A 25,678-nucleotide genomic window follows, 5' to 3' on the forward strand; every position below is an offset into this window, starting at 1 on the left:
GGGGGGAGCGACCCGACTGTGGTTTGGAAGGCTTTGACAGAAATAGGACACTTGCAAGTACAGATTTTGTTCAGTCCTGTTTTGATACAGTTGAAAAGGCCCAAGCTTCTCAGGTGTGCTTTGCCGTCTGCACCAGCTGCTTTGTGGTCCACAGACTTTGTGAACAGGTTGGGTAAAAAGCCAGCAGCGCGGTGTTTTGTTAGAAGACTTACAGGGAAGCGTCCAGTTTGTAGAAGTAGTGCCGTAAAGCCAGACGCTGACATGCAAACCACGGGGTTCGACCGTGGTAGTCTGACACTGCCAGTTTAGAGCTATTCATTCACCTCGGGGGTGAAAATCCCCGTTCCTGTGGCAGGGCAGTTCAGGGGCAGCAGAGATGTGCAGCTCGCTGAGCTGTGGCAGCTCCGTGGGGGAAAGCACGTTTGTCAGAGCTCCCGGTAAGAAGATGCTTCCTCCTTCAGGAGCGCTTGCCCTGTGCCGTGGTGCTTGAGCAGTGACGTTGCTGGAGAGTGTCCGTTTTTCTGTTGCCAATGCTAAGACCTGGGAGGAGAGGCAGGCTTGATGTGTCAAGTTAAAATAATGACATTTTAGAAATTGCATCTGGGGGAAGGAGTTGCCTCTTTTCTTTCGCTGGCCTTTTGGGATTCTTGTCTTCCGGTTTGCCTTGGGTAAGGGTCAACAAGAAACAGTTCCCACTGCGTTTCACCTGTAACCATGTGTCTCTCTGGCTGGGCTGCCAAAGTAACGCGAGACTAGTCTGATTTCTAAATTTTTTTTTTTTTTTTTTTGCTTGTTGGGTTTGACTCCGGGCAGCCCCACTAAGCCACTAATTTTATGTAATAAATATTAACTGAGCAAACCAAGAAATATAGTTGTGTTTCTACATTAAACTCCAAGAAAAGTTTTCACGAAGAAACACCTTTCAAGTGATTTTTTTGTTTTCATGCCTACATGTTCTTTGAAGAACAAGATGACCAGCAGATTTAAAACGTGTCATCTTGGAGAAAGCTCCGAGAAATGTTTCTTTAAACATGTCATTATAATGTGAACCATCTCTGATTTATATATTCATGTATGTTTTACAGCATATTTGGGTTTCCTTATGCCATTCTTTTAAACATACATTAAATGAGATATATATAGTGAGATGTACATGTATGTTTAACACTGCTGGAGTCACAATGGCTACGTAGGTGTTTTTAGCAAAATTCTTTAGAGAAAATTGTATTAAAATGTCATCCAAATCCTTCATGTCAAAACAGTCTGACCATATAACTATCATATGCTCTTACGGAATACCAAAGCAGCATTGCGATTTTTTTCTCAAAACGTTCCAGTTCAAGAACTTAGGACGTTGTTAGACTTTTGAAGCCTTTTATTCTGTTAACAGATTTCTTCTGCTGTTGTGAAAATGAATCATTCCTACTGTTGTTATACCAATCTGTCAAGTTCCCAAAAAGGGAGCCCTTTCAAGAACACAGTTCCTTTTTTCTGACACTGCTACAATACTAACATCTTTTATGTTGTCAGCAGCTCCAAAAGCAGGAGCTTTAAGGCAGGCATCAAATACTGCAAGGCTTGCAATATCAGAAGTTGGCAAAACTGCATCACACAGGCAGTTGCAAGATTGATATCTGTATCCAATTATCTACAAGTAAATGTAAAACCGTTGGATAAATGAAGCCTTTCTGTGAATTTGCAGCCCTTCTTTGCAGTATGCTATTGTAGGATTTTAAGCATAAGCAAAAAATCATTGTGTTAAGAATAATGGAATCTCATGAAAATGAGTTTACAGTGCAAAGTGCAAGGTGGTGATGGGACACTTACTTAAGGGAGAGCAAAAAATTGCACCTGCCGTGTTAAGTCAGGAAGCAAATTATGGAGCGAGGAGATTGAAAACCCTCTGTTGCTTAAAAAGGACATCATGGGCAGAGCTGTTACTTAGGTTCTCCTTTTCATACAGACTCCTAGACAAGTGTAATCTTTTCCAATATTTTAATACTTAGATCACAACGTAGGTAAAATTTTCATCTCTCCTTCCTTCCTGTCAAGGGAGGTTGCTTCGGGGGTCTCCAAATGCATCTTTGAACAGGGTACCTCTTCTGTGGAACTTTATGCCAACCCTATTCAATCTGTATGTTTGTTCCAAAAACTGGAATATATATAAGGAAATAAGCCCACATGCAGAATGTGTTAGAGCACGTCCACTTCATGGCCAGAAAGCAACATAGTAGAGCTGTTGTGCAGAAGGCAGTATTGTTTTTGGGTTCTGTCCACTGAAACGTATTTTGGCCTTAAAAACCATTTGGTTCTAAAATATGTTATGACTAGTTTAAAGTCATGTCTTTGAAGAAAACTGATTTTGATTCATGGAAGGCTCTTGACTTTTTGTGCTGCATGTGTTCCTGCATACTTGAAGCACGGTATAAATGTTTTCTTCGCAGGTGTCCCGGGGCTTCTCATCGGAGGGTTGCTCTGGAGAGAAGGAAAACTAGCAAGCTGCAGCCAGAAACTGAGAGCGAGGCTGGTCCCGGTGGGACGGAGCAGCCCAGCCGTTTATCTCCAGATGTGGATCAGGGAACAGTGCCTGCGGAGCAGAGCTTCACGTCGCCTGCCCTTCCTGCGTGGGCAGATGAGCCCAGCATTGACAATCCCACTTTTGAGGAGAACACAGTAGCAGACAGTATGTCATCGTTTGTCTTCTAAAACCTTCTTCCAGTTGCCTTTTGTCAAGCATAGAAACATTTATGGTGTTGCAGCTTGTCAAACCATTAAAGAACACACATCTTTAATTTTTGCTCTTCCTGTTTAAATTCCTGGGGAAATATTGTGGATCTTTGTTATGTGCAAGTACAGAACTGGGCTAAAATTACAGTTAGGAGGAAACTGTCTGGATATGTGTACCCCATAGGTATCACGGTACTGGATCCTAACACATGCTAGTATAATAGTTTGTGTTAATCTGCTGGAAGCAGTGGCCTAGAGGCTAGACTGAAGCAGTTTGTTTTCTATAAAATTACAAAACTTGTTTTCTAAGATAAGATTTGTTTTCCCCTCTTCCCCTTCCATTCCCCCCCCACCCCCCCGGAGGAGCAGGCTTCCCACACATGGAATATTGTCCTGTTCGAACAAAAAGGCAGCTGAGTAACTCCTGCATCCGCCTGTATCGAACTAACAGTAACGTCTCTAGCATCTGGGATTTTAGAGAGGAAGCACTGAGCCTTACCACAGAGGAAGGTGGTCTTTTCCCCTTCCTTTTCCTGTGTGTTTGCCGTCCATTAGCACCCCGCTTTTTCCTCTTTGGTTGTCTCCATGTTTGCTTCAGAAATGGGCTCGTTCCTTCCCTCGACTTGTTAACTCAATGGCAACTGTTAATGTAGTTGTGTGACCAGCTAAGGAATAGGCATGACGAATTCATGCGCTATGGGGTAAACCCCGAAATGAATTTTTACTGTCACTATTTTCATGTATAATTAAATCTGAATACCCAAGTGATTGGATTGGAAATGAAGTGTATGAAATTTGTTATTAAGGGCAGGATCCAGAGGGTTCAGAATATCCTTTTCAAATGCAAAAAATCTCATTTCGGGAAGTATGGATACTACTAAGTTGTCATAATGCTATTTCTAATCAACTAAGTGTTTCAGCGAACAGTGGAACTAATCCAAATGCATTTGTTTAGTTTGTTGTTAAACCATTGTCATGTGGTGTGCCTATATTGTCCTTTGGTGATTTGCTTTGTTGAAAATGAATGAGGTATGAAGGATGATTAATCATCTTTTTTAAAAAATAATTGGCAGCAAATCAACAGCCAGCTACCTTGCCTGAAGGAGAGATCACTACTATTGAAATTCATCGGTCCAATCCTTATATTGAATTAGGAATTAGCATAGTGGGTGGCAATGAAACGCCTTTGATCAACATTGTTATTCAAGAGGTTTATCGAGATGGGATCATTGCCAGAGATGGAAGACTGCTTGCTGGAGACCAAATACTTCAAGTATGGAATCTAATTACATATTCTCTCTGCTTATATTGCATTTGGTTGTCGCAGAACTGCCAGTTAAATGAAATGGGAGATTTCCTTGTCAGAGTATGTTGTGTAAATGGTAGCTTTGCAATTACCAGTTGGAAGGCAAATTAATATTCAGAGTAGAGTCTGCGACTGTAATTCTTTTGCCTGTGACGCTTTATGTTGTTCATGGGATCAGCCTCCTAGAATTACTTTTCTGCCTTAGCATCTATTAACCATTTTAAAAACCTGAGTTTATTTTCCTGTTTTTAAGTGTTGTGGGGCATGGTCTTTGTTTCAACTTTGTGGATGCTTTCTAAAGAAAACAAAGTTTACTTTTGCTTACCAAATTGGCGTAATTTGTCCCATGTAAAAAGCACTTGCAGGCCGTAAGATTGACTTTATCTCGATTGTTATTTTAATCTGGCTTCAATGTTGCCTTCCAATAGGCTATGTAGTTGATCTGCACCTTTTAGCATTTGTAAGAGAGAGAGTCTGTGATATTCTTCACTGGCATAATTTGAAGCAGGCTGCTCTAATTATTTTTTTTCCCAAATTTAAATAAACAAAATGTAAGTTGATTATGATAGAGTCTGTATTTTTGTTACAATTTTAAGTAACAAGCCAAAGATAATGTTAGAAACTGTAGTTCTGTTAATTTCAGAAGTTTTTACTTTTGGTTTGGGAGGAGGAGTTATTTACAGTGTTCCTAAGAAAGTACCTGAATTCTACGTATGACAAGACAATCCTCTCCACCTTTTTTCTATTTTTGGATCATTCCAGCTGCAACAAATACATTATCATCATTTCAAAACAGCTTCAATACGAATGTTTGCTTTTGATCTGTTAGCGTAAGATCAGTCCAACAGTAGTAGCAGTCTTTTTCTATTTCACTGTTTTTTATATCCAGCAGATGGAAGTAGCTTAAATATTTTAATTACCCTTGGAATAAAACTAGTTTGCACTCCAGAAAAATAGTCTCTTTTGAGAAACATTTTGCTGTCTTTGAGTGTTATGAGAGCAACTGGAAAGAGAGAAACCCAAGAATTTTCCAAAATGTTGTCTTCTTACAAGCAATTGCAGGCACTGATTGAATGCTACCTAATTTATTTCAGTACTCGAGGACTCTCATTACTTGCCAGAATAGGGAGCTTGTCACTGAAACTTTGTAAATTATTGCTGTTTGGGCAGGTGTCAATTATAGTTTCCAAAGCCATAAGTGACTATAAAGTGACTATAAATAGGATTTATAAGCTGCAGATAGTGTTTCCCTGTCCAGGAGCTAAGACTGAGGCGGTGAGATTCCAGGAGAGTGTTCCTTAGAGTCCTTTTGTCATGAGGAGGAAGAGGTGCGGGAGGCAAAACCCAACTTTTGGGAAGTTGCAGCATCTTTATTGCTTTGCATTTCCCTGGGCAGACGCTGAGCTCTTGCATTAACATTACCAGGCTTGGTCTCTGCAGACGGTAATTGAGTACGGAGTTAAACGTAGTTAGGTGTTCACACTTTGCTCGTGTCTTCAAAGGCTTTTATGAGCAGTAAAGGACTAAAAGAAAGCCAGAGAGAACAGAGAGGTGGAACTTAGCCTTTTTTTGCCCAGTCACACAAGAAGTGTTATTCCTTCAAGATCTAAGGGAACAGCATTTAATAACTGTTACATAAAAGTGCATGTTGTAACGGGGTGTCAAGTACAAACACATAGATAGGTGCCCAACATTTTTAAAGTGCTCTAACGAATTATGCCTTTTTTTTTTTTGTACTGGACTGTGACTGTAGTTCGTGTAAAATGTGTTCTAATGAGAACGTGTTTTTACAAGGGATGTCCAGGTTGTTATATTCGGAAAATAAGTACTGTATTGTGGAATGAAAAATTAAGTTTCAGTGCATATATTCTTTTACGCCCTTTGAATGCGTCCATGTTTTATGCATTTACTTTAGCTAGTGATAGCTAAAAATAAAACTAAATTTAATTTGACGGCTCTGACAGATGAACCGTAGCGGGTTTCCGTGGTGGCGCTTCTCAGCGCTGTTCCTTCCAGCTGAGCATCCTTTCTCTCAGCTCAAGGTTGCTGCTTGGCTAGGAGCAGTAGGAGAAAAGGACCTATCTGCGCCTTTGCTGCCTCAGTTTGCTGTATGAGCTTCTGGGCTGCCGCAGGCAGCGCGTTTGCACTAAGTATCAGGCTGCAAAATGGAGGTGGCTGAGCAGAGAAGTACCTCCCGTGTTACTGCTGGAGGGGAAGCCCCTCGCAGGGGTAGGGCACAGGCAGGTACAGCTACACCTTTGTGGTGCCAGAACCACCGCAGCTAAATCGTTCGAAGTTCGCCCCTCAGAGCTCCTCAGCTCGGGTGCGTGATGTAAATGTGACTGCTGTTATACGTACATTTCTGGGTCTTTTCTGTTCCCAGGATTTTTTTCTTTTAATAGTAATGTTGCTATTATATTGTGGGAAGTTGCAAATTTATATTTTTACTTAGATTGCAAATGGGGGAGCATTAAAAGGCTTAAATAAATCAGTCAGTATAGTCTGTTTTGTATTAGTTTTCCTCTACTGAAAATTATGGGCACGGCGAGGCTCTTTTCTATCAAGTCACGATGGTGTATGTAAGGATGAAGTTTCAAGATTAGTTTTGAACCTTTTACTTTTTGCAAAACAAGCAAATATTGCTTTTGTGAATTGTTTTTCTGTGGTATTCCCATTTTCTCCCAAATCTCATAACTCTGTCAATTTTTATGGCAAATCTATAGTGCAAGAAATGACTGAAGATAATTGATCTCTGTGTCAGTGGGCCACGTAGCAAACAGAATTCTTGTTTATAGCACAGGAGGGCCTTGATCTGTTTTTCATTTACAATTTAATTATGAGGGATGCATGCTGTGAATCTGAAACCCTGACCTTAACCAAGTCAGTGGAAGAACTGTTAAGTTCACACTGAGATTTCAGAGCTAGTAAAACCATTTCTTCTGTCTTAACAAATTGAATTGTTTTGGATTTCAACTTATTTTTAATTTTCCCATCGTGGAAGTACTGCATTTTGTTAGATGTTAGCTTTCCTCAGAGATTTGGATGTCTTCTTTTTACAGCTGTTATTTTATAATTTGAAGCGATAACGTGCTTGACACTGAAAGCGCACAGAAGAAGTTCTTGCCCTAAAGATCACCCAGTGTAAAGCTCTAAGCACAAATGTTGGAGGCTGGGAGAGCAAAAGGCATGATGGAATGCAATGATGGAGGGTGTTGACTGTTAGAGAGGAGTTATCACCTTTGTTGGAAATAGGCTCGTAGCTTGAGCAGCAGAGTGAGTTTGCAGCAAAGGCTGGAAGGAAGAGAGAGGGGGCCCAGCACAATCAGATAGGTAGGTTGCTCCGAAGTAGGGTTTTTTGAGATTTGCAGTGAGATTTTGCAGTGAGTTTAGTTTGGGAGGGTTTATTTCCATAGCCAGGACCAATTAAACACAAATGGATGTTATTCTGATTTTTTATTTTGGTTTGTTTTGCAGGTCAATAGCTTTGACATCAGCAATGTATCACACAACCATGCTCGAGCTGTTCTTTCCCAGCCCTGCACAGTGCTGCATCTCACTGTACTCAGAGAGAGGCGATTTGGGAGTCGCACACACAATCATGCGGAGAACACCAGCTCCTTGCGGGAGGACAGCTTTCAAGTGACGCTGCACAAGCGTGACTCCAGTGAGCAGCTTGGCATTAAACTCGTACGCAGGACAGATGAGCCTGGAGTTTTTATTCTTGACCTTTTGGAAGGGGGATTGGCTGCTCAAGATGGCAGGCTCTGCAGCAATGACCGAGTACTTGCCATCAATGGACACGACTTGAAGCACGGGACACCCGAACTTGCTGCTCAGGTTATACAGGTAATTTGTATTCCCTACCTGAGTTCTTTGCTCAACTTTATTCGTTGGGGGAGAGACACTTGGTAGCGCCTACCCCAGACAGAATACCTTGCATATTATACCTAAAAGCCTGCAGCAGTGCTATTCATTATGATTTATGTTCTGGAAATGGTATAGCAAAACAGGGGTCTGCTTTGGCACCTAACAGACAAATTTCACCTTACTAGAGGTGAGGAGGGCAGTAGTCTTTCTGAACATACTGTCGGGAGGTTAAGAGGCTGCTCACCTGAGCTAGAAAAGTGCAATATAGTCAACTGCGTAGCAGAAAAAAGAAAAGAAGATTATTGTAGTACTTTTGTACGTACTGCAGTTTTCATCTCTAGCTCTCTGTAAGCTCTGTTGGAAGTGGGTATTGTTTTGTATTGATTTGCCTGTGCAAAGATTTGGGATTTAAAATAGCAAAGTGATTTGCCAGAGTTCATAGAGGCAACAGGTAGGAGCTAGGAACAAAAAAACAGATCTTCCATTAGACTTATCCAATGGAACTCATTTCCTGAGTTTGAGGAGAGGCTATTCCAAATGACTGGCTCTGCTCCGAACTCGGGTGAATATTGGCCAGCGCTTCATGCAGTCTAACACATTACCTCTCCGTGTTCCTGCAGGAAAACCTATGCTACTTACCTTTTTCCTAGTCTATAAGGAAACAGCTGCAGCACGTTGCCGCTTTCTGTTGACTGGACGTTGGTAAAAATTACTCTGGTTTTAGTGAAGTCAGAATAGCCCAATAGTAGGTTCTTGCAGTATAGTGCAGTAGAAAGACTACCGTTCCAGCGCCGCATAGAAGAACTGTGATTCTGATGGGTAGTAAATACTTGTTTCAGATTTCATTTTAGGAGTTTCTATTGCAGATAAAGGAAAATCTGCAGAACCTGGAGCTGTCAAGTGCTCATTTCTTTCTCTTACTGTCACATGATTGTGTTGCAGAAGTTCCTGCAAATGGAATTTTAGGGATTCCTTCTGTTTGGAGCTTCATAACGCAAAGTGAGAAATGATCCTTTTTACAAAGCGTTTCCAGCTGATATAGATACAACATCAGGGGAAAAGGAGGAATGTTAAAATCCTCTCCATTCTATGGACAGGGAATTGCAGAAAGAAGCAAGGGACTGTGCAGAGCAAGAACTTTGTGGTACCCCATGGAACTGGAAAACAAGTTTTGCCGTCTCCTTTTTTCATATTTGATCATTTGATTCCCTCCCCTTGGCTAATAATCAATATCATAGCGACTTCATTATTTTATTTTATATATTCCACAGGCTAGTGGAGAGAGAGTGAATTTAGTCATCTCTAGACCCGTGAAGTCACAGATGGTCAGTATTATCCGAGACACAGGGACTCATAACAGCAACCCACACCAGCATCAGACCCAGCAGCTGTTTCACAGCAGACCCAACTCACACAAGGTTGGTATTTCCCTTTCTGAGAGAGATGTAAATGCAGGTGTGGCCATGTGATGGTCTAAGTGTGTAAGAAGACCAGATTAGCAGAAAGGGTTATATCTTTTATTTTCAACTTAGAAGATTTCAAGTACCCAAGTCCTGCCTCATGTCAGGAGTGGGAACGAAAGATACGCAGCAGCATTTCAGTATTTTTTGGAATTTCTGAATGCAGTGACAAAAGCAAGTTTTCTGAACTCATGCAGCTGTAACTGTAAGGCCTTGTATGAGATAGCAGTCAATGTGTTACTGCCACGTGGGAGGCCTCTCATTCAAGAGTGTTCTTTTTTCTGCCACTGTGCCAGCTGCAACCAGCAGGGACAGGAGATATGGCATACACCGTCCAGTGTATAAAGATCACATAGGAGGATTGTGTGGATCTTCTCCATGCGCTAGCAGAGCTGGCTGCAAGGCTACGGAGTTCTGCAGAGTCCAGCTGGGAAAGAAAGGCAGAATGAAGAGGCTTCCACAAACCTATTGTCAAATTATCGAGAAGACCTGCAGAAATAAAACCTGTGCTTCAGCTGTTCTTATAGTTAGAAAAATACAGCTTCTCACTGTTCAGGCTTTGTGAAATAATTGTCATGTTGATCTGTGTTGACCAAGCCACCTTTTCCTCCTATCCACTCTCTTTGTATCACTGTTTAATATCATAGTTTTATTGGGAGCGTTTACATGTGTTGATAGTATTTTCCTTTAAGTGTTTGGATAATGTCAGAAAAGAACAAGAGAGGCTCCAGTGAGAAAGTCGGGAAGCTTGTTTTGCTCCTGAGGGCCAAAGATGAGGCTCCTTGAACACCTTGATTGGTCACGTGCCGTTAGTACGTGCCATGGCGTTAGGACATACCAACACAAAACTAATTATGGTTCATCTATATCAGGGTAACGCAGGGCCTGAGCCCACTTTCCATCTGCCAGTATATGTTGTATTCAGATCACGCTTCCAAAGTTGATTCATTGGCTGAGGAGTTTTCTGTAGCATATCAATATCTTCTGTGGGCTCTTTCTAAGTAGTAAGTCTCATGTAACCACCAGTGATATCTGTGCTAGCCTATTCCTTTGTTTCGTATAATTTATCTTAGATTACATTAGAGTAACCTACAGTTGCTTTAGAAGTCTGTTGACTTACAAAATATGTATGTAATTGCATGGCATTAGCCAGTTAGTGCTAAGGCCTGAAGAATTAAAAAGGAAGTGTATTTGTAAGCTATGAGATGTATGTACAGCTATGTATGTGATCGACATGTATATGCAGGGAGCAGACTAAATCAGAAGTAGCCTGTGGTGCTGGAGATGGAATAAAGCAGTTTCCATTTTCCAAGAAATGGTAGGGTATTATATAGAAGTATTTGTAGTTGGAAGAATCCTCTGAGTTCTTTCTTTCTTCTGTTATTTTGAATTCCTTCCAAGTCTTCTGTTGATTTAAGATGTTACTACAGGTGAACGTTCAGTGGTTTGAATGCATCACTAAATATCCCGAAGAGGAGAGACTTGAGGTGAATAAATATCTTGTGATTCAGGTTTAAATCCTTTTGATGATGCAGAACAAAATAGGGGCTGAACTTTACAATTTAGGTGTTAGAAAATGAAATACAGTATTCTCTTCTTGCTGCAGGTTTGAGTCATCATTAAAATCGTTAGGGAGCCTGGACATCCATTAACAGCCTATAGCATTGAGTGCCCTTAGCCGCTTTGTGCTCTGAGGGATTCTACATATCAGCTAGAAAAGAAAACAAAAAAAAAAAAAAAGCATATGAGGGCTTTAAACATTTCTTTGTGATCATGAAAGCACACATGTTTTCATTCCTTTTGGATCTTCTTTGTAGTTTTGGGTCATATTCAACTTACAAACGAGGTAGTGCTGACGTTCACCAAACTTCAAAAGATGTATTTCTGTTTTTTATCTAGTCTTTTGAGCATACGGATTTATGTAAAACTAATTATAAAATTTAGTGTATTCCAATGGAGGAACTAAGAGAAACTAAGAAGAACTAAGAGTGAGATTTTCAGGATGGGCCTTCATAAACTTCCTGCTATTTTTAAGTATCTACGTGAGTGGCTTTTTTTCTTTTTCCTGAACTGGAGGAAATCCAGTTGAAGTCAATTTGCTGTATGGACTTAATCCTTTTAAACCAATCTGTTAAAGTGCCAAAATACAGCTTTAGGGTGTATTTAGTTGTGTTTTGGTTTTGTTTTGTTTTGTTAAGTTTTAACAACGTGATTTATCCCTGTCAAACAGGATCTCTCCCAGTGTGTTACATGCCAAGAAAAGCACATTACTGTGAAAAAAGAGCCCCACGAATCTCTTGGAATGACAGTGGCAGGAGGCAGAGGCAGCAAAAGTGGTGAACTGCCCATCTTCGTTACAAGTGTGCAACCTCATGGGTGTTTGGCAAGAGATGGCAGGATTAAACGAGGTAGGGCTCCGGTTTCTTGGTGGCCGGGTGGCTTCCGATTGCTTTTTGATGAATTTATTCTCTGAAAGCGAGTGGTGTCATAAAGTCCTTTAACAGAGGTAGCAAAGCAGTCATAGATGTTTCTCTTCGTGTTTCAATAATGGAAATACGGTATGTAGTATCCCACTTCCCCTTGCCTAGGAAAGGGATGTTTAGAGAATGATAAGGGAAGCGGATGAGACCAGGAAACGTCTGCCTAAATTCTTTAAAGCTGACTGTAATCCGCCTGAGCGACGGGTCTGGTGTGAGGCTTTGCGCTGCAGCACGCACGTCCTGTTTTCATGCTTGATTTGGTGGGCTGGGCCCCAGCTGTGTCTGAGGAACCTCTGCTCCCCAGTGTATGGGCTGCACAGCCGAGCTGTTCCTGCCCGAATAGCAGCTCACCTGAGCAGTCACACCCAGAGCTTCTGCAGTAAATCACCTAGTTCCTGAAAGCTTTCTCGTCCTTTGCCTGGCACAGCTTGGGCTTGCTGGTCTTCGTATGTGCTGCAGCACCCGTCTGTGTTCCTGGGCTTTCGGGAGGGGCACAGGGGGGCTAGGTGGGAGAGATTAGACTCGGTGTGGATAAAGACAGTCCTGACTGATCATTGGTAAAGCACACAAAGACAAAAACATATTGTGCTGTGTGTGAAACAAAGATGTGTGGTGCAACTGCATGTGGGATCTCTGTGATTCAGAGTTCACAGAATTTCAGGCTATCTTAAGAAAGAATTTTAGGAAAAAAAGGTCACAAAGTGCAAATTTAAAAGGAACAGTAGGGGATCCTCCTTACATGCTTCTGAGATAGGGACTTTTACAACCACACATCAGTGTTTATCCTTTCTTTTTCTGAACTTCTTTGAAAAATACACTTGATGGAAGTACTGCAATTGCTGTTTCATACGGCAATGACATTAAAGTACGTGTGTGACATTAAAGTAGCCATAGCAAAAACAAAAGCGATTTCAAGTTAAGCTGCTGCCTCAACTGCAGCTTTCCTTGGGAGTCGGAAGCTTTTAAAAGATTGAAAGACAGTCTCTTTCCAAACATGAACTGAATGTTCTCACTTTTGCTTTGCGTTTGGTGGCTTTTGTCGGTATGTGAGACACCGTGTGAAGGAGAAGACTGTTACCGCTTGGACAACAAACAACATTCTTGTTTTTACACTTTTTAAAAATATTCTGAAATAAAATAAAATTTACGGTAATTTTTTTAGTGTCTTGGACTCTTTCCAGATTATTATCTTTGTGTAGATGTTCTTTCTTCCTTATAGCGGATTTTTTTTTTTTTTTAGTAACCCTTCCAGTAGCCCTTGATTTTCTTTTTGTGCTCTCGAATAACAGGTTCAAAAAAGCAGGAGACCTGAAACACTCTGTGAAGCCTCAGTTATCTACCAGATTTAGTTACTTTGTGGTGCCTATATTGTTCTTTTCATCATTCTTCCTTCCCTTTTAAAGATAGAGCGGACCTAAGATATACCATTGGGAAGAATTCTGTAATGGCACCTGCAGTAGCAAGAGATGTGTGATGTGCTTAGGTAATTTCTGTATCAAATTTTCAGGGCGACATTACCATAGAAGTCACAGTGTTTGATGTGTTTTGCTGAAATAAACAAGAGATCTAGTTTAATATGTTAATATTTTAAACTGACCATATAAGGCTTCAGGGTTAACCTGTTGCTATTCATATGCCAAAGTTCAGATGGTCTCAGCTCCAAAAAACACTTTATTAAATGAAACCCTGGTGAGAGAGGAGCCGTATGCAGAATGATTCTGACAGGCTAACGTGTTCTTACTTGTGCCTTTAAACAGGTGATGTGTTGCTGAATATCAACGGCATTGATTTGACTAACTTAAGTCACAGTGAGGCGGTAGCCATGCTGAAAGCCAGTGCGGCTTCATCAGTAGTTGCCCTGAAAGCACTGGAAGTCCAGGTTGTAGAAGAGCAACCCCAATCTAATGAAGAACAGTTGAATACTATCAGTGAAAATGAATATGATGCCAGTTGGTCACCATCCTGGGTCATGTGGCTGGGACTTCCAAGGTACCGAATACCTGTTTTAAGCTAAGTCTGAGAGAGATAGAAAAGAAAGGGCAGTGTTATTTGCAGCATGTCTACCCTTATTTCTGTCTGACCATCCATGTCGGCTACATTCAGTCTGCAGTGTGCTTACAAAGAGGATTGTGAACAGGAGCAGTATATTCTTAGCGAACTAGAAGATGGATAGATTTTTGTTTATCCATTCATAGACTGTATTAACTACTCAAGTGGATTCTTCTCATTGAACACAAGTTATCTGTTCTGTCCCTTAACCATATCATACCTTCCAGTAGAATATTTTAAAACCAGACAGAGGTTGTTTAAAAATATATATATATATTTACCCAAGTTTCTCTGTGTTGATCCACTACTTAAATTTACAAGGCCAAATAAATAACTTTAGAATGTTGTATCAGACATTCCAGTCTAGGTTTTTACACGGCTCTTTTGCAGACATACAAGCCTGAAGTTACAAATCCTTGTGTATTTTTTCCAAGAACACACTACCATCTCTGCCAAACACAAAAACCCTTTTCAGATTTGCAGCAAGCTCTCTCCGTTTTCCTAATTTGCGGTCTGCTTGACATCACCATGTTTCATTTTTACTGTTCTGTTTTTCATTCTCTTATGTCTCTAACTCATTCTGGGAATGCTTACTATCAAGAAGAGCTTCTACTACAGTGAATAATGTTAACTTCAGTCAGACTGCACAGGTTAATTCCTCTGCCTTTGACAGCATTGCCACGCTCAGGCCTGTAGTTTAAGCATCAAACAACAGGAACCAAGCGTATTGGTAGGAGAGTACAGTCTGAAGATAACAGAACGATGTGTTGACCCTCCACAGATTTCACTCTTTTTCATCTATTTTCTGAATTTTTCTGTCAAAATATTTGTATGATATAGTCTTCCATTCAAATATTAATTAGATACATAATCTCAATAAATAGCCCTCAGCTTTGGTAAATGAATCTGCTTTCCATGCCTTGGCAGCAGTTTATTGCTTATTATACTTGTATGACGATGTGTTGCTCCTTTAGGTGTATCTTATGCACTGTGCTGCTATCCTTTAAAGAGTATTGTGGATCAGTAAAGAACTTGGCATCTTTTTTTTTTTCCCCCAGAAGTTAATTTCCAAGTTCATTTTTTTAAATTACTGTCTCTACTTCATTGGCAAGAATTAATTTTTGCTGAGGAAGACAACACATATGCCGGTACTGTTCATGGAACATTATCTGGATTCTTTACATTCTACATCACAAAATGGTTAATCACAGAATCACAGAATGGTTTAGGTTGGAAGGGACCTCTGGAGATCATCTAGTCCAACCTCCCTGCTCAAGCAGGGTCACCTAGAGCATATTGCCCAGGATCACATCCAGACGGGTTTTGAATATCTCCAGGGAAGGAGACTCCATTTATTATTATTATTAATCATTTATTATATTATATATTATTATAATTATTATCAATTAATAATTGATATATGTTACACATTAAAATATATGATATATTATGATATATTATAATTATCAATTATTATAATTATTATTAATCATTTATAATATTTTTATTACAAGTGATGCAGTTCAGAGACAAGACAACACCTGCGTTTTTGAGATCTTCACTTAAAGCGGAAAGAGCCTAAACTGGCTAGGAGTGGCCAAAAAAACACACACTGCATTTTTGACTTGCATACTAAACACATGGATATCCTTTTCCCACCCACAGTTTTGCCACCTGTAAAATCACTACAATACGATTTTATTACTATCAGTTTACAGAGTTAACTGTATTTAAATAATTGCCTAGCATTGCATTATTTCTTTTAAAATAGGTTTCTGTCTCAAGAGTCTGGGTTTTTTTTCGTAATGAGTTTGAATATTGCAAAATTGCGCTATCCGGGAATGGAATACTAATCACCATCCCTCCCCTCCTCTTCCATGTTTATCACAGTGGTAATGATGAGGTGTTCTGCCTAATTAAAAAAAAAAAAAATCTGTATGCGGTGTACATAGCTTTTTCTCTTTCCATCCTCTGCTTCCATTCCACAGCTGCCTACATAGCTGCCACGATGTAGTGCTGCGGCGGAGCAATTTAGGAAGCTGGGGTTTCAGCATTGTCGGTGGCTATGAGGAGAACCACACAAACCAGCCGTTCTTCATTAAAACGATTGTTCTTGGAACACCAGCATACTTTGATGGAAGATTAAAGTAAGCTAAACTAACAATAATAATACTCTTTTCAATAGGTATGTGCTGGTGCAACTAATTGCTTAATGATAAACGCTGTAGCACCTGGTTGCATCTAGGCGCTAAGGTGCACATGCAACTCACTAGTGCTTTGCCTCTCTATTGAGTGTGATGCAGGGAAGCAAGGGGGGTTTCTGCTGGCGAAAAGTGTTTGTCAGAGAGTTGGTTCTTGCGCTAGCACGTTTGCCATCTCCTATCCTCTTCCCCAAATGCAGTGCTGATGTCACCTGCTGTTTCCATCTCTTTTGGTTCTTTAACTCTTCTTGGAGTTAAAGAGTTCTGCCATAAGACATTGCAAAAATGTGTACGTCCAGGACTGGCTAGTTCTGAAATATTTTTGTCTTCCTAGAGAATAGCTAAAAATATAGAAAGAACTTCTTTATGTAAAATGGGGATAACTGCTAGCATTCTTTCATGAAGCCTTCTGAAACCCCTGCTGAGAACTCCGGTATTAAAGATGGGTGCTGCAGCATTAATAGAAAGGTGCACAAATAGGTGGAAAAGTCAGTACCTCTGAAAAGATTGCTAAGGAAAAGCCATCCCCACCCCGAGAGTTATTAGTAGGTGGGAAGGACATCGATAAATGGGTGAATTCAGAGACTGTTGAGTTGGTCGGGGCTGGGACGCTTGCCCTGTGAGGAGAGGCTGGGAGAACTAGGCTTGTCCAGCCTGGAGCAGAGATGGCTTGAAGCACTTGACAGCAGCCCCCATGTACCAGCAGGGAGGATATTGAGATGGCAGAGCCAGGCTCTCCCCAGCAGTGCATGGTGCGGGAATAAGGGACAACAGGAACAGGTCAAATGAGAGGTTCGGAGTGAGTATGAGGAGAAACTTTTTCCCTGTGAGGTCACCCAGGGGTTAGCACAGGTTGCCCAAGGAGCTTGTGCAGTCTTTGTGAGGTTTTCAAGACCCAACTGGATCAAGCCCTGAGCAACCTGCTCAGATCTCATTGCTGACCTTCCTGTGAGCAGGAGGTTGAACTAGAGACCTCCTGAGGTTCCTTCCAACCTGAATGGTTTTACTACTCTGCTTGTCTATTATATGTGATGCGATCTCTAGGTCTAGTATGCGTATACTCATCTTAGACTTATTTAGGATCACTTCAGAATTAGGACTTAGAATTCCTATTAAAGTTTCTCTTGTTCATAAACTGTTTTTTGTGAAGGTGGGAGTAAAGAATATGGCCTGAGTTTAGGAATATTATATGAGTTGAAGTTTTATGGTGTGATTTTTACATGTAGATCTACTTGAAAAGTAACTTAAGAAAAAGCTATGCTTATGCCTTAAGCCTTGCCAGTAATTGATTTTCCAGTTCAATGACTAAATAAATAAATGAAAAAATGGTTTGGCTGGACAAAAAATTGCTTTTTTTTTTTGGCTAAGTATGAAATAGTTTGAATTAAATGAAAGATTTTAGTTCAACCTAAAGCAAATAATTTCAGCCTGGAGATTTAATAACGGGAGGTCTTAACGCAAGTGGAAATTTTAGTATCCTTCTTAAGAAGAAGGAAAGAGTGGCTGTAGTCATACTTACCCCCTTGTGACACACAGCCAAGATACTATTCTGTGATTATAATGCCCTCTATTCAAATCTACTGTGTCCCATTGAGAATATGGACTTAAAAACGGGTTTCTCCCATCTACAAGGGAGGGTTCCTTAGCTCCTGCTCCATGAGTTCTTGCATGAGTTCTTGTGGGGCAGGACTTTTTGAAGCTGTTCCAATGCCGTTTAAATTATTTAAGTATTTTGTTGGACTAGAGAGAAAGGGAGAAAATAATCTCACAGTCTAAGAGTTAGATGTTTTTCTACCTGCAGTATCTTTCTGATAGGGTTTTATAGAAGGTGAAATGACTTCAGCAGAAAGGTTGAGTGAGTGAGACCCCGCTCCATGAACTGTAGCATTGTGGTTTGAGTCCTTTCTTGGGTGATGAGATGCCTTCGTTCAGGCAGAGAAGGGCTTTTGAATGCATGTTTGGTTGATTCCAGGTGATTATACTAACAGTTAGACTGGATTTCAAGGACAGCCGCTTTTGCTAACTTGCTGCCTCTGTGTGTGTATTCTAAAAATCAAAATGTTGAAATGCCAAAATCACTCCCCTCTGTGTGGCGTAATATTGATTTCAGAGCATTAAGATGTGTTATTTTACTGTGCTGAGACTGTCTGTTTCTGAAGCGGATTTGAAACATTTCTGTTATACTCGTTGCCAAAGCCACTTCCATTCTGTTGGTATTTCTGGGGTTGTGACACTGGTTTCTAAACTTCTGGTCTAAATAGATCTTTCTAACTTTGTATTACTAATACCATGAGAAAGAACAAGTTACATTCACACCATCTAACTTTAGGGACCAAACTAGCCAGTTACTTACTGCAGGCTTCTGCTGGCTCTGATAGAAAGAGAATTTCTCTGAGTTATTTCCTGAGGGAGTTTAAGTTAGGCTGCTCTGAGCCTCTCCACTCTCCGCGCTCTGTGTAAAAAGCCTAGGGAGACTAGCTGGCTTCAGTGAGTACAGAATTGCGATGGTTGTGCATGCCCGTACCTACAGCAAAGTTGCTTTAGACAGATACACTGTTTGCTGCATGCTTTTGCCAAGCCTAATTTACAGCTCCGTGTTTCTTATTCCTAATAATGGGATGTACTTAATTTGACAGTGTGCTGATGCTCCAGGTCTTAGAGGAATGCATGTGTCAGAACTCTAGCTCTTAAGTGTATATGGATGTAAATGAGTTACTACTCTTACTAGCTTTAGGTTTATTTTAGGAAATATCTACCAGAAGATCATTCGACTTCAAAAAGTCAAGCTTTTCTGAATCAAGACACCTATTTTCTCCGTCTTTACAGTTCCTCAGCACTCTGAGTGTTGGTCACACTGCTTTCTCTTCCGCTGCTCTGTCCTAGTGGTGCGTGTTGAGAGCTCAGGAGAACATCTTTTTGCCCTTCGTTTTAGTGTCCCCAGTAGCTGAAAGAGTTGTTTTCAGGGAAAGTCATATTTAGTCTCCAGAGCTGCATTTTAGTGCTCTAGGGGATGCTAAACACAGTCAAGTCACAGCGAGGAGATGTCTGAGACGAAAAATTACTTAACACAGAAAGAATGTAGGTACTTTTTTTTTTTTTTTTAAATCTCCCCTGAGCTTATAAAAACTGAAATTTAATCCCTTGAGGCAAATTTTCTCAAAGCCAGGAAACAGCAGCCTCACAAATTCCTATTCCCCGATTCAAAGTGTGGAGACACTACAGCTTCTCAGTTGAACCATCTACTGTGGGAGATTTCCAGCCAAATAGTTATATTTGACCAAATCCTAAGCTGCTGAAAACAAGATTCTGTATTGGAATCTAGCTGGTAACCATAAACATCATTTGCTTGCACCTCCTACAGTAGAGGCGTGATTAGTGTAAACGTGTTATAATTCACACAAACATAAACATAAATGCTTCTGTCATACACGTGCTATGTCATTATCTTGTTTTTACTACATTAGATCTTTCCAGCTATCCCTTCTCTCATTTTCCTAAGCCTGCTCTTAATGCAGAACTATTTTTATATTAGGATTGAAATCCAGTGATTCAAGAATTCCAAGCCTTAATAGGAAGACAGGCTAAAAATTGAACCCTTTTTGGTGGGTTTTGGGTGTTTTTTTTTTTTTTTTGTTAGCTCCGCTTCAAACCTGATGGAAACTTATTACCCCAGAGATAGTCGTGGGTCGTCTTCATTTGGTTTTCTTCTTGTGTTTTTTAGGTGTGGTGATATGATTGTTGCTGTAAATGGACTGTCAACAGTTGGAATGAGCCATTCTGCACTCGTTCCAATGCTGAAGGAGCAGAGGAACAAAGTAACTTTAACCGTGATTTGCTGGCCTGGAAGCCTCATTTAGATTTGTGAAATCACTTTGGTTCAAGCAGCTTCTTTTTCTAGATAGCTGGCACAAAAATCTCGTTTATCTTTTTTTTTCTCCTGTTGATATACAGCTGGTTATAAGCAGGGCCAAAACTGCTGCATTGACTTTTTTCTTTGTTTTCCTTATTTTCTTATGAGCCTCTCAGACTCACTGTATGTATCTTTCCATCCTAAAATAGCCATTTCTACCAAGTATGCTATGTTCATTGCTGGTACAAATGCAAATACACGCATGCTCACACATAAAAACTCCCATTCCTTTACGGCTGTCGTTGAGCTTTCTCAGTCAGATAATATTCTTTGTAGAGCCAGGAGAAGAGCTTAGTGATGCTTCTGATTTTTCTGAGCAGTCCAAAATTACACGTATTATATAAATATAATAGCCATGTGCCCATTCCTCACTGAGAAGAGAATGTGTCAGTGACGCAGTGACGCATCTATCTGCTGCTATGACTCGAAATCAGTTTCCAAAGGTAGGCCTTTTCATTTTTTTAAGCCAATCCAGTTTTGAATCAGTATTTTAGACTCATTCAACAAACCCATGTTTACTCGTAAGAAATCATTTGATCCCCATGATTTTTCTTGCCAAGGCATCAGTGTTCATAGAAAAGTAGGACAAAAGCCTGATATTACTGGAATTTTTATAACATGCAATAATTGGACTCTTTGTTAGGAAACTTTAATATATTACGGAGTTTGTGTCCTATAGTGAAAAGAAATGTGGAAGTAATTACTGTTGCAACGCTGGCAGGAATACGCGTGCCCGAGGTCACCTTTGAGTGAATGGCTTGCAGTATTAGACTTGACTTTACAAATGAATGTTTTGCTATGTCAGACAATTTTGATGGACGTTTTTACTAAAATCATTTTTACAGTTTATATTGTAGTTGTCAACTGTCTTTATTCATGTGCGGAAACAATGCTTTGACTTGTACTTTGTAAATGAAAGAATTATTTACAGAAAAAAAGCAAGGTATTAAGAAAGCATGCATTACGGTTTACAGGTGGGCAGGCTAGGAGAAAGGCTCTTTTCACTTGAGTCCAACTGCAAAGTAAGCTGCAAAGTTCATTCTTATTCTGTCTCCTCCTGGCAAATGTGCAAATGCCTTGATATAAAATGCTGAAACTGTCTGTTTTGCATTTCAGGATTTTTTTTTTCCTTTAGAGAGTACCTGCTATTAAGCTGTCAGTAAGAATAATGCTATTTATCTTTGATTGTATTTAGTATTTTTAAAATAAAACCTGTAACTTTTAGACTTTGCCTTTCCATGATATTTTCAGGCTAATTACCCATTTGGTAAAAAAATAAATAAAAAAGGGGGGGAGAAGGGGGAAGATGGCACACGAACTGATTCGTTGACCTGGAGCAAAATCTGTGTGTTGTTAGTGTTCAGCATATTTGAAAAAGAGCTTCATTTATAAACCAGGTTCACAACCTGAACTGATTTTATGAATGACCCTATATTGTATTATTAATTACCAGATAATGTATTTAAGAATCACAACGTATTTCAATTGTGAAGCATGAACTTTATTTTCAAACTTAGCAGTTATAATATTGGGGCATATTATCGCATGTCATTAATTCCAGTAGGGGTTTTTTTGTAAAAGAAATAAAGTTATTCTTTTTCAAAAAAGTATGCAAATCTCATATGAACGAAGTGGTTTTATTTCTCTCTGTAATGTATGATATCAATTTAATTTCATAATATTAAAATACAAAAGAATGTCCTGTACAGTATATTACTGTATTGAAAATCTTTGTTTTTGAAGCAAACGCCAAAATTATTTGATACATTAATTGATTTGAGTCGTTTCCTTCCATCTAAAAATGCCGTTTAACTGTATTCTTTGCTTTTAATGCGAATTTTTTGTAAAGTACGTCTTAGTATAGTCTTTAGGGAAGATTTTGACATATGTATTGGACTTAACATTTTTTATTTTAAAAGTAACATTTAATTCAAAACCCTACAAAAATCAGATTTTTCTAATTTTTCTTTTATATGTATGTGTATGTAACGAAAGCATGGGTTAGCTTGAACTGTGCTATTTTGTTTCGGTGTGCTGTGGCTTTTGGTCAGAATGTCCAGAGATAAAAGCTTGTTCTGAATGAATTCCCTTCCTGAGCCATTTTCCCCCATTGTCTTGTCGCCACATAGTTTGGTTTGGTTTTCTGTGCCTTCTATTTTAAATTATTCCAAGATTTTTTTTTTCCAGATATTGCTATCTAAATGTGTGGTATTAATGAAGGATGAATGAAAATAAAAATTCATTCTACTCATTGTAATAACTTAAAGTATTGTCTCACTCTGTACAAAAGATCTGTGTAGGTAAACGCAGACCGAGTTTAAAGATTTTTTTTTCCTGTGATTTATCACAAATTACAGTTAGTGAATTTACTAAAAGAGTCTGAGAGCATTTTCATAAGGCCAGAGTAACATATCAACTGTTTAACTAGTAATTCCATCAGTGAGAAATAACATGCTTCTAAAGAGGAGGTAAAAGCTATGCCTTATGGTACTTTACCGCAAGGAATGTTTCCTCTTTTCCCTTCAATGCCAGCTGGTACTGATCAAATTGAGGATGCTTTCACAGCATAGATTTGATGCAAGGACACAGTCTTTCTGGAAAAGTCAGTTTTATAAGAACACAGAACTGAAATTTGAGCCTCCTGGTAAGCAGCTACCATCTCCATCTCCTGCAGGCAACCAAGTCTTACAAATTTATGCTCAAATTTATCTTTAGATGTCTGCTAGCTAGAGTGAATCTGAAAGTAATTTCTTAATGATCTTACTACTCATGTTGCCCAGAGCCTAGATTCTTATTTTTACAGCAGTTAGTGGGTTAAGAATAGGCGAGTTCCTTTAAAGCAATACATGCTTACATATAAAAACGCACAAAAAACCTGCAGTGCTTGCCAGTAGGTTATTAGCTCTTGTGCTTCCTGTAACGTAAGAGCCAAACTGTGAGCATTTTGATTTACTGACAGATTAATGATTCTGTTGCTGCAGCTGGATGTGCACAGATCTGTCTTGTGAGGTGGTGTGGACCTAATCGTCTGTATGCTGTATCTTCATGGGAGGAACGGCTTCCCCAAACAACCACGTGGATCCTCAGTGAAGAATATAAAACAGTTTATTCTGCTTCACGGCATGACAATGAAGCAAAATCTGGAGACTTGTTATTTCATTGGCTGCTCTAAACTTCCTATTTAGAGACAGGAGCAACGGAAGGGAGGAAAATTCGCTACTACAAAAGAACTTGAGATTCTCATTGCAAATCCCCTAATTCTTTGGGGGCAGTTAAAATGAAAATCTAAACCTGATTCTCAGATGCCTTGTGACAAAAATAATACTGGGAGCGAGGCAAGTTTCATTCGGTTAAGAAACTTGACCGTTTACTTCTGAGGCAATTTTAGGTGATCTTGAAGATTTGTTAGGGATGTAACGTGCAAGATCATGAAGAGTTAAAAGAACAGATATGCCAGGCCGAGCAGCAGTGATAGCAACCATGGAGTTAAGGCCACGTGACTACTGCATTGCAATGTTTAATGACACAGACGTTGCATAGCCTGAGATGATGATGTAATTGAGGTCAGTGAGTATCTTCATCCCAGTTTTCACACATAGACAGGAAGGTTTGCCTGAAAGCTAAAAGAATGGACCTCCACTGACACAAAGGTAAAGGGTGTTTGTGAGAGAGAGACAGGAAATGATCTGCAATGGCCTTGTTACACCTGATGTGATTTATGTCCAGCTAGTAAAGGAACAATTCTTAGATTTCTCTGACGTTTGTTACTCTGTTCCCAGGAGTATGGGGAAGGCTTTAGACCAACTTCATGCTTCTATGGCAATCCCAAAAAGTGTATGTGGGCAAGAAAGCTTAATTTTAGCTAAATGCTGATGCTGCCCTTCTCTTTGTTGTCATATTGCATGCATGGGTCCCCGAAATATTAGCAGCACCATACAGGTACTGCACACATGCTAATGTTGCATTGTGTGTGATGCGACCGATTAACTCAGTTCTGTAGACTGACTCGGAAAACTTCAGATAACTCACAAATCAAAAAGGTCTGAGAGTCTTAGCAAAGCTGGCGCAGCATGCTGGGCAACAGCCATGGAGTTTATTGTGCCAAAAGCATGTTTTAGGAAGGGAAAGAATGAGTTTGCGTTTGGGGGGGTTGCTTTTGTTTTTAAATTGTGCTAGCAACAGCTGTCTGGAGGAGTCTGAGTTGCAAGTTTGGGCAAGCAGAACCAGCAAGCTCCTCAGCAGGGGAAGCAAAGTTGATTTTGCCCAAGTAGGTGTGAGAGCCAGCCACTCCCATCACAGGAGGGACAAGGAATTGGGCAAGAGAGGTAAGAGGAGAGCCTGTTCTGTGCCTCAATAGCTGGGGGCAGATGTTGCATCTGGAAACGGCTGCCCCCCTTCACCCTCCTTCCCGAGCAGTAGCAGCTATGCTGAACTCCTCGAGCTCTGCTCCCTGCCCCTGCCTTGGCAGCAGCAGCAGCAGCAGCCAGCCGCGGCTTTCCAAGGCTCTGGGTTAGGCAGAACAGGCAGTGGAAGCAAGGTCCCTTTGATTTTGCCCCTTTAGTCTGCTGCAAGGGCAAAAACCCACTTTGTGTACGCTCAAGTCAGCAGTCATGGCCGTATAGATAATTCAGTCTTGGCTATCTTTAGAGAGGCAGTCTGCAAAGCAGCTATTGTTGCCTTTTAAGACATAGGCGTGAGGTTTCATGTAAACAAATCAGAAGCTTAAGTATTTGTTTACACTCTAAATCTGATCTTAGATTTGCCTAACACTACGGATGTGCAAAATGTAGCCCACAGAAAAACCTCTGCTGTTTAGGGGGTTCATCCAGCAGTTCTGGTTTGCCGCAAAAGTGTGGTGTAAAAGCATCACTATTTCAGCAGGTATATTTGGCTATACACAGCTTTTCTGCCATGCTAGCGTTGGAAATCTTAAGAGGAGCAGTTGTCTACAGGGCATTAGTTTTAGTAAAGCAGACCTCTTCATGCTTTTTCCTGTACATGGGCTAATCACGTTCTCTGACTGCAGTACGTTTTATGTACTGTGCCTTCAGATTCATAATAAATTATGTGGATATGAGCACCAAATGACAACAGAAATTAGAGTTGGATGTGCTCTGTTGCATTAACTAGTTTACCACTAGACTAGAGTAGATACTTCACATAAGGGAGGTGGTATCATAAGCAGTGGAAAAAATTTAATTACGATGATGAATTTAATGCTATGATGGGTTTTAGATACGGCAGCGACATTAGCTGCTTGTAGTTACTTCATTGCCTAGCAACCTCAGCACTAGGCAGCAAGATCCAAAATGCCTTTCTACTTCTGCTGAAGGAGGCATGTGTCGAAACTCTGTAACAGCCTTGCAGCGAGCACTGGCCATTGGCTTCCTGTCAGAGACCAACTCCACAAATCTTCTCGGAGAGTAGTTTTACGAAAGCTAAATAGACTTAGGTTTGCAGTTTGGACCAATCTTTGTAGGTTAAGTAATGAAATACACACGTAAGGAACTTGCTATTTCTTTTGATCTGGGACAAACCAAACTGCTGGTGGCTTTGCTCCCAGGTTTTGCTATAAAGCGATTGCAGAAAGCTACTGAAGAGAAGCATTTTAATCAGATTAGAATAGATAAAGAGTATAACCCTCAGTTATACAGTTGAGCTTTATAATCATATTAAAC

General features: G+C 40.1%; 1 protein-coding gene across 8 annotated transcripts in view; it reads left to right on the forward strand.

Annotated features, from left to right (window-relative positions):
* Positions 1-22,084, forward strand: part of LNX2 (ligand of numb-protein X 2) — a 62,627-nt gene extending 40,543 nt beyond the window's left edge. For all 8 annotated transcript variants that reach the window (XM_068930174.1, XM_068930175.1, XM_068930178.1 and 5 more), the window contains 8 exons: positions 2,445-2,683; positions 3,801-4,000; positions 7,508-7,879; positions 9,172-9,318; positions 11,591-11,768; positions 13,598-13,829; positions 15,878-16,036; positions 19,812-22,084. In XM_068930174.1, the coding sequence (XP_068786275.1) occupies positions 2,445-2,683; positions 3,801-4,000; positions 7,508-7,879; positions 9,172-9,318; positions 11,591-11,768; positions 13,598-13,829; positions 15,878-16,036; positions 19,812-19,947 (1,663 nt within the window). In that variant the 3' untranslated portion in view covers positions 19,948-22,084. The remainder of the gene's footprint in view (positions 1-2,444; positions 2,684-3,800; positions 4,001-7,507; positions 7,880-9,171; positions 9,319-11,590; positions 11,769-13,597; positions 13,830-15,877; positions 16,037-19,811) is intronic.
* Positions 22,085-25,678: the final 3,594 nt, after the last annotated feature.

The sequence above is a fragment of the Struthio camelus genome, chromosome 1 (genome assembly GCF_040807025.1).
Source record: "Struthio camelus isolate bStrCam1 chromosome 1, bStrCam1.hap1, whole genome shotgun sequence".
Classification (NCBI taxonomy): domain Eukaryota; kingdom Metazoa; phylum Chordata; class Aves; order Struthioniformes; family Struthionidae; genus Struthio; species Struthio camelus.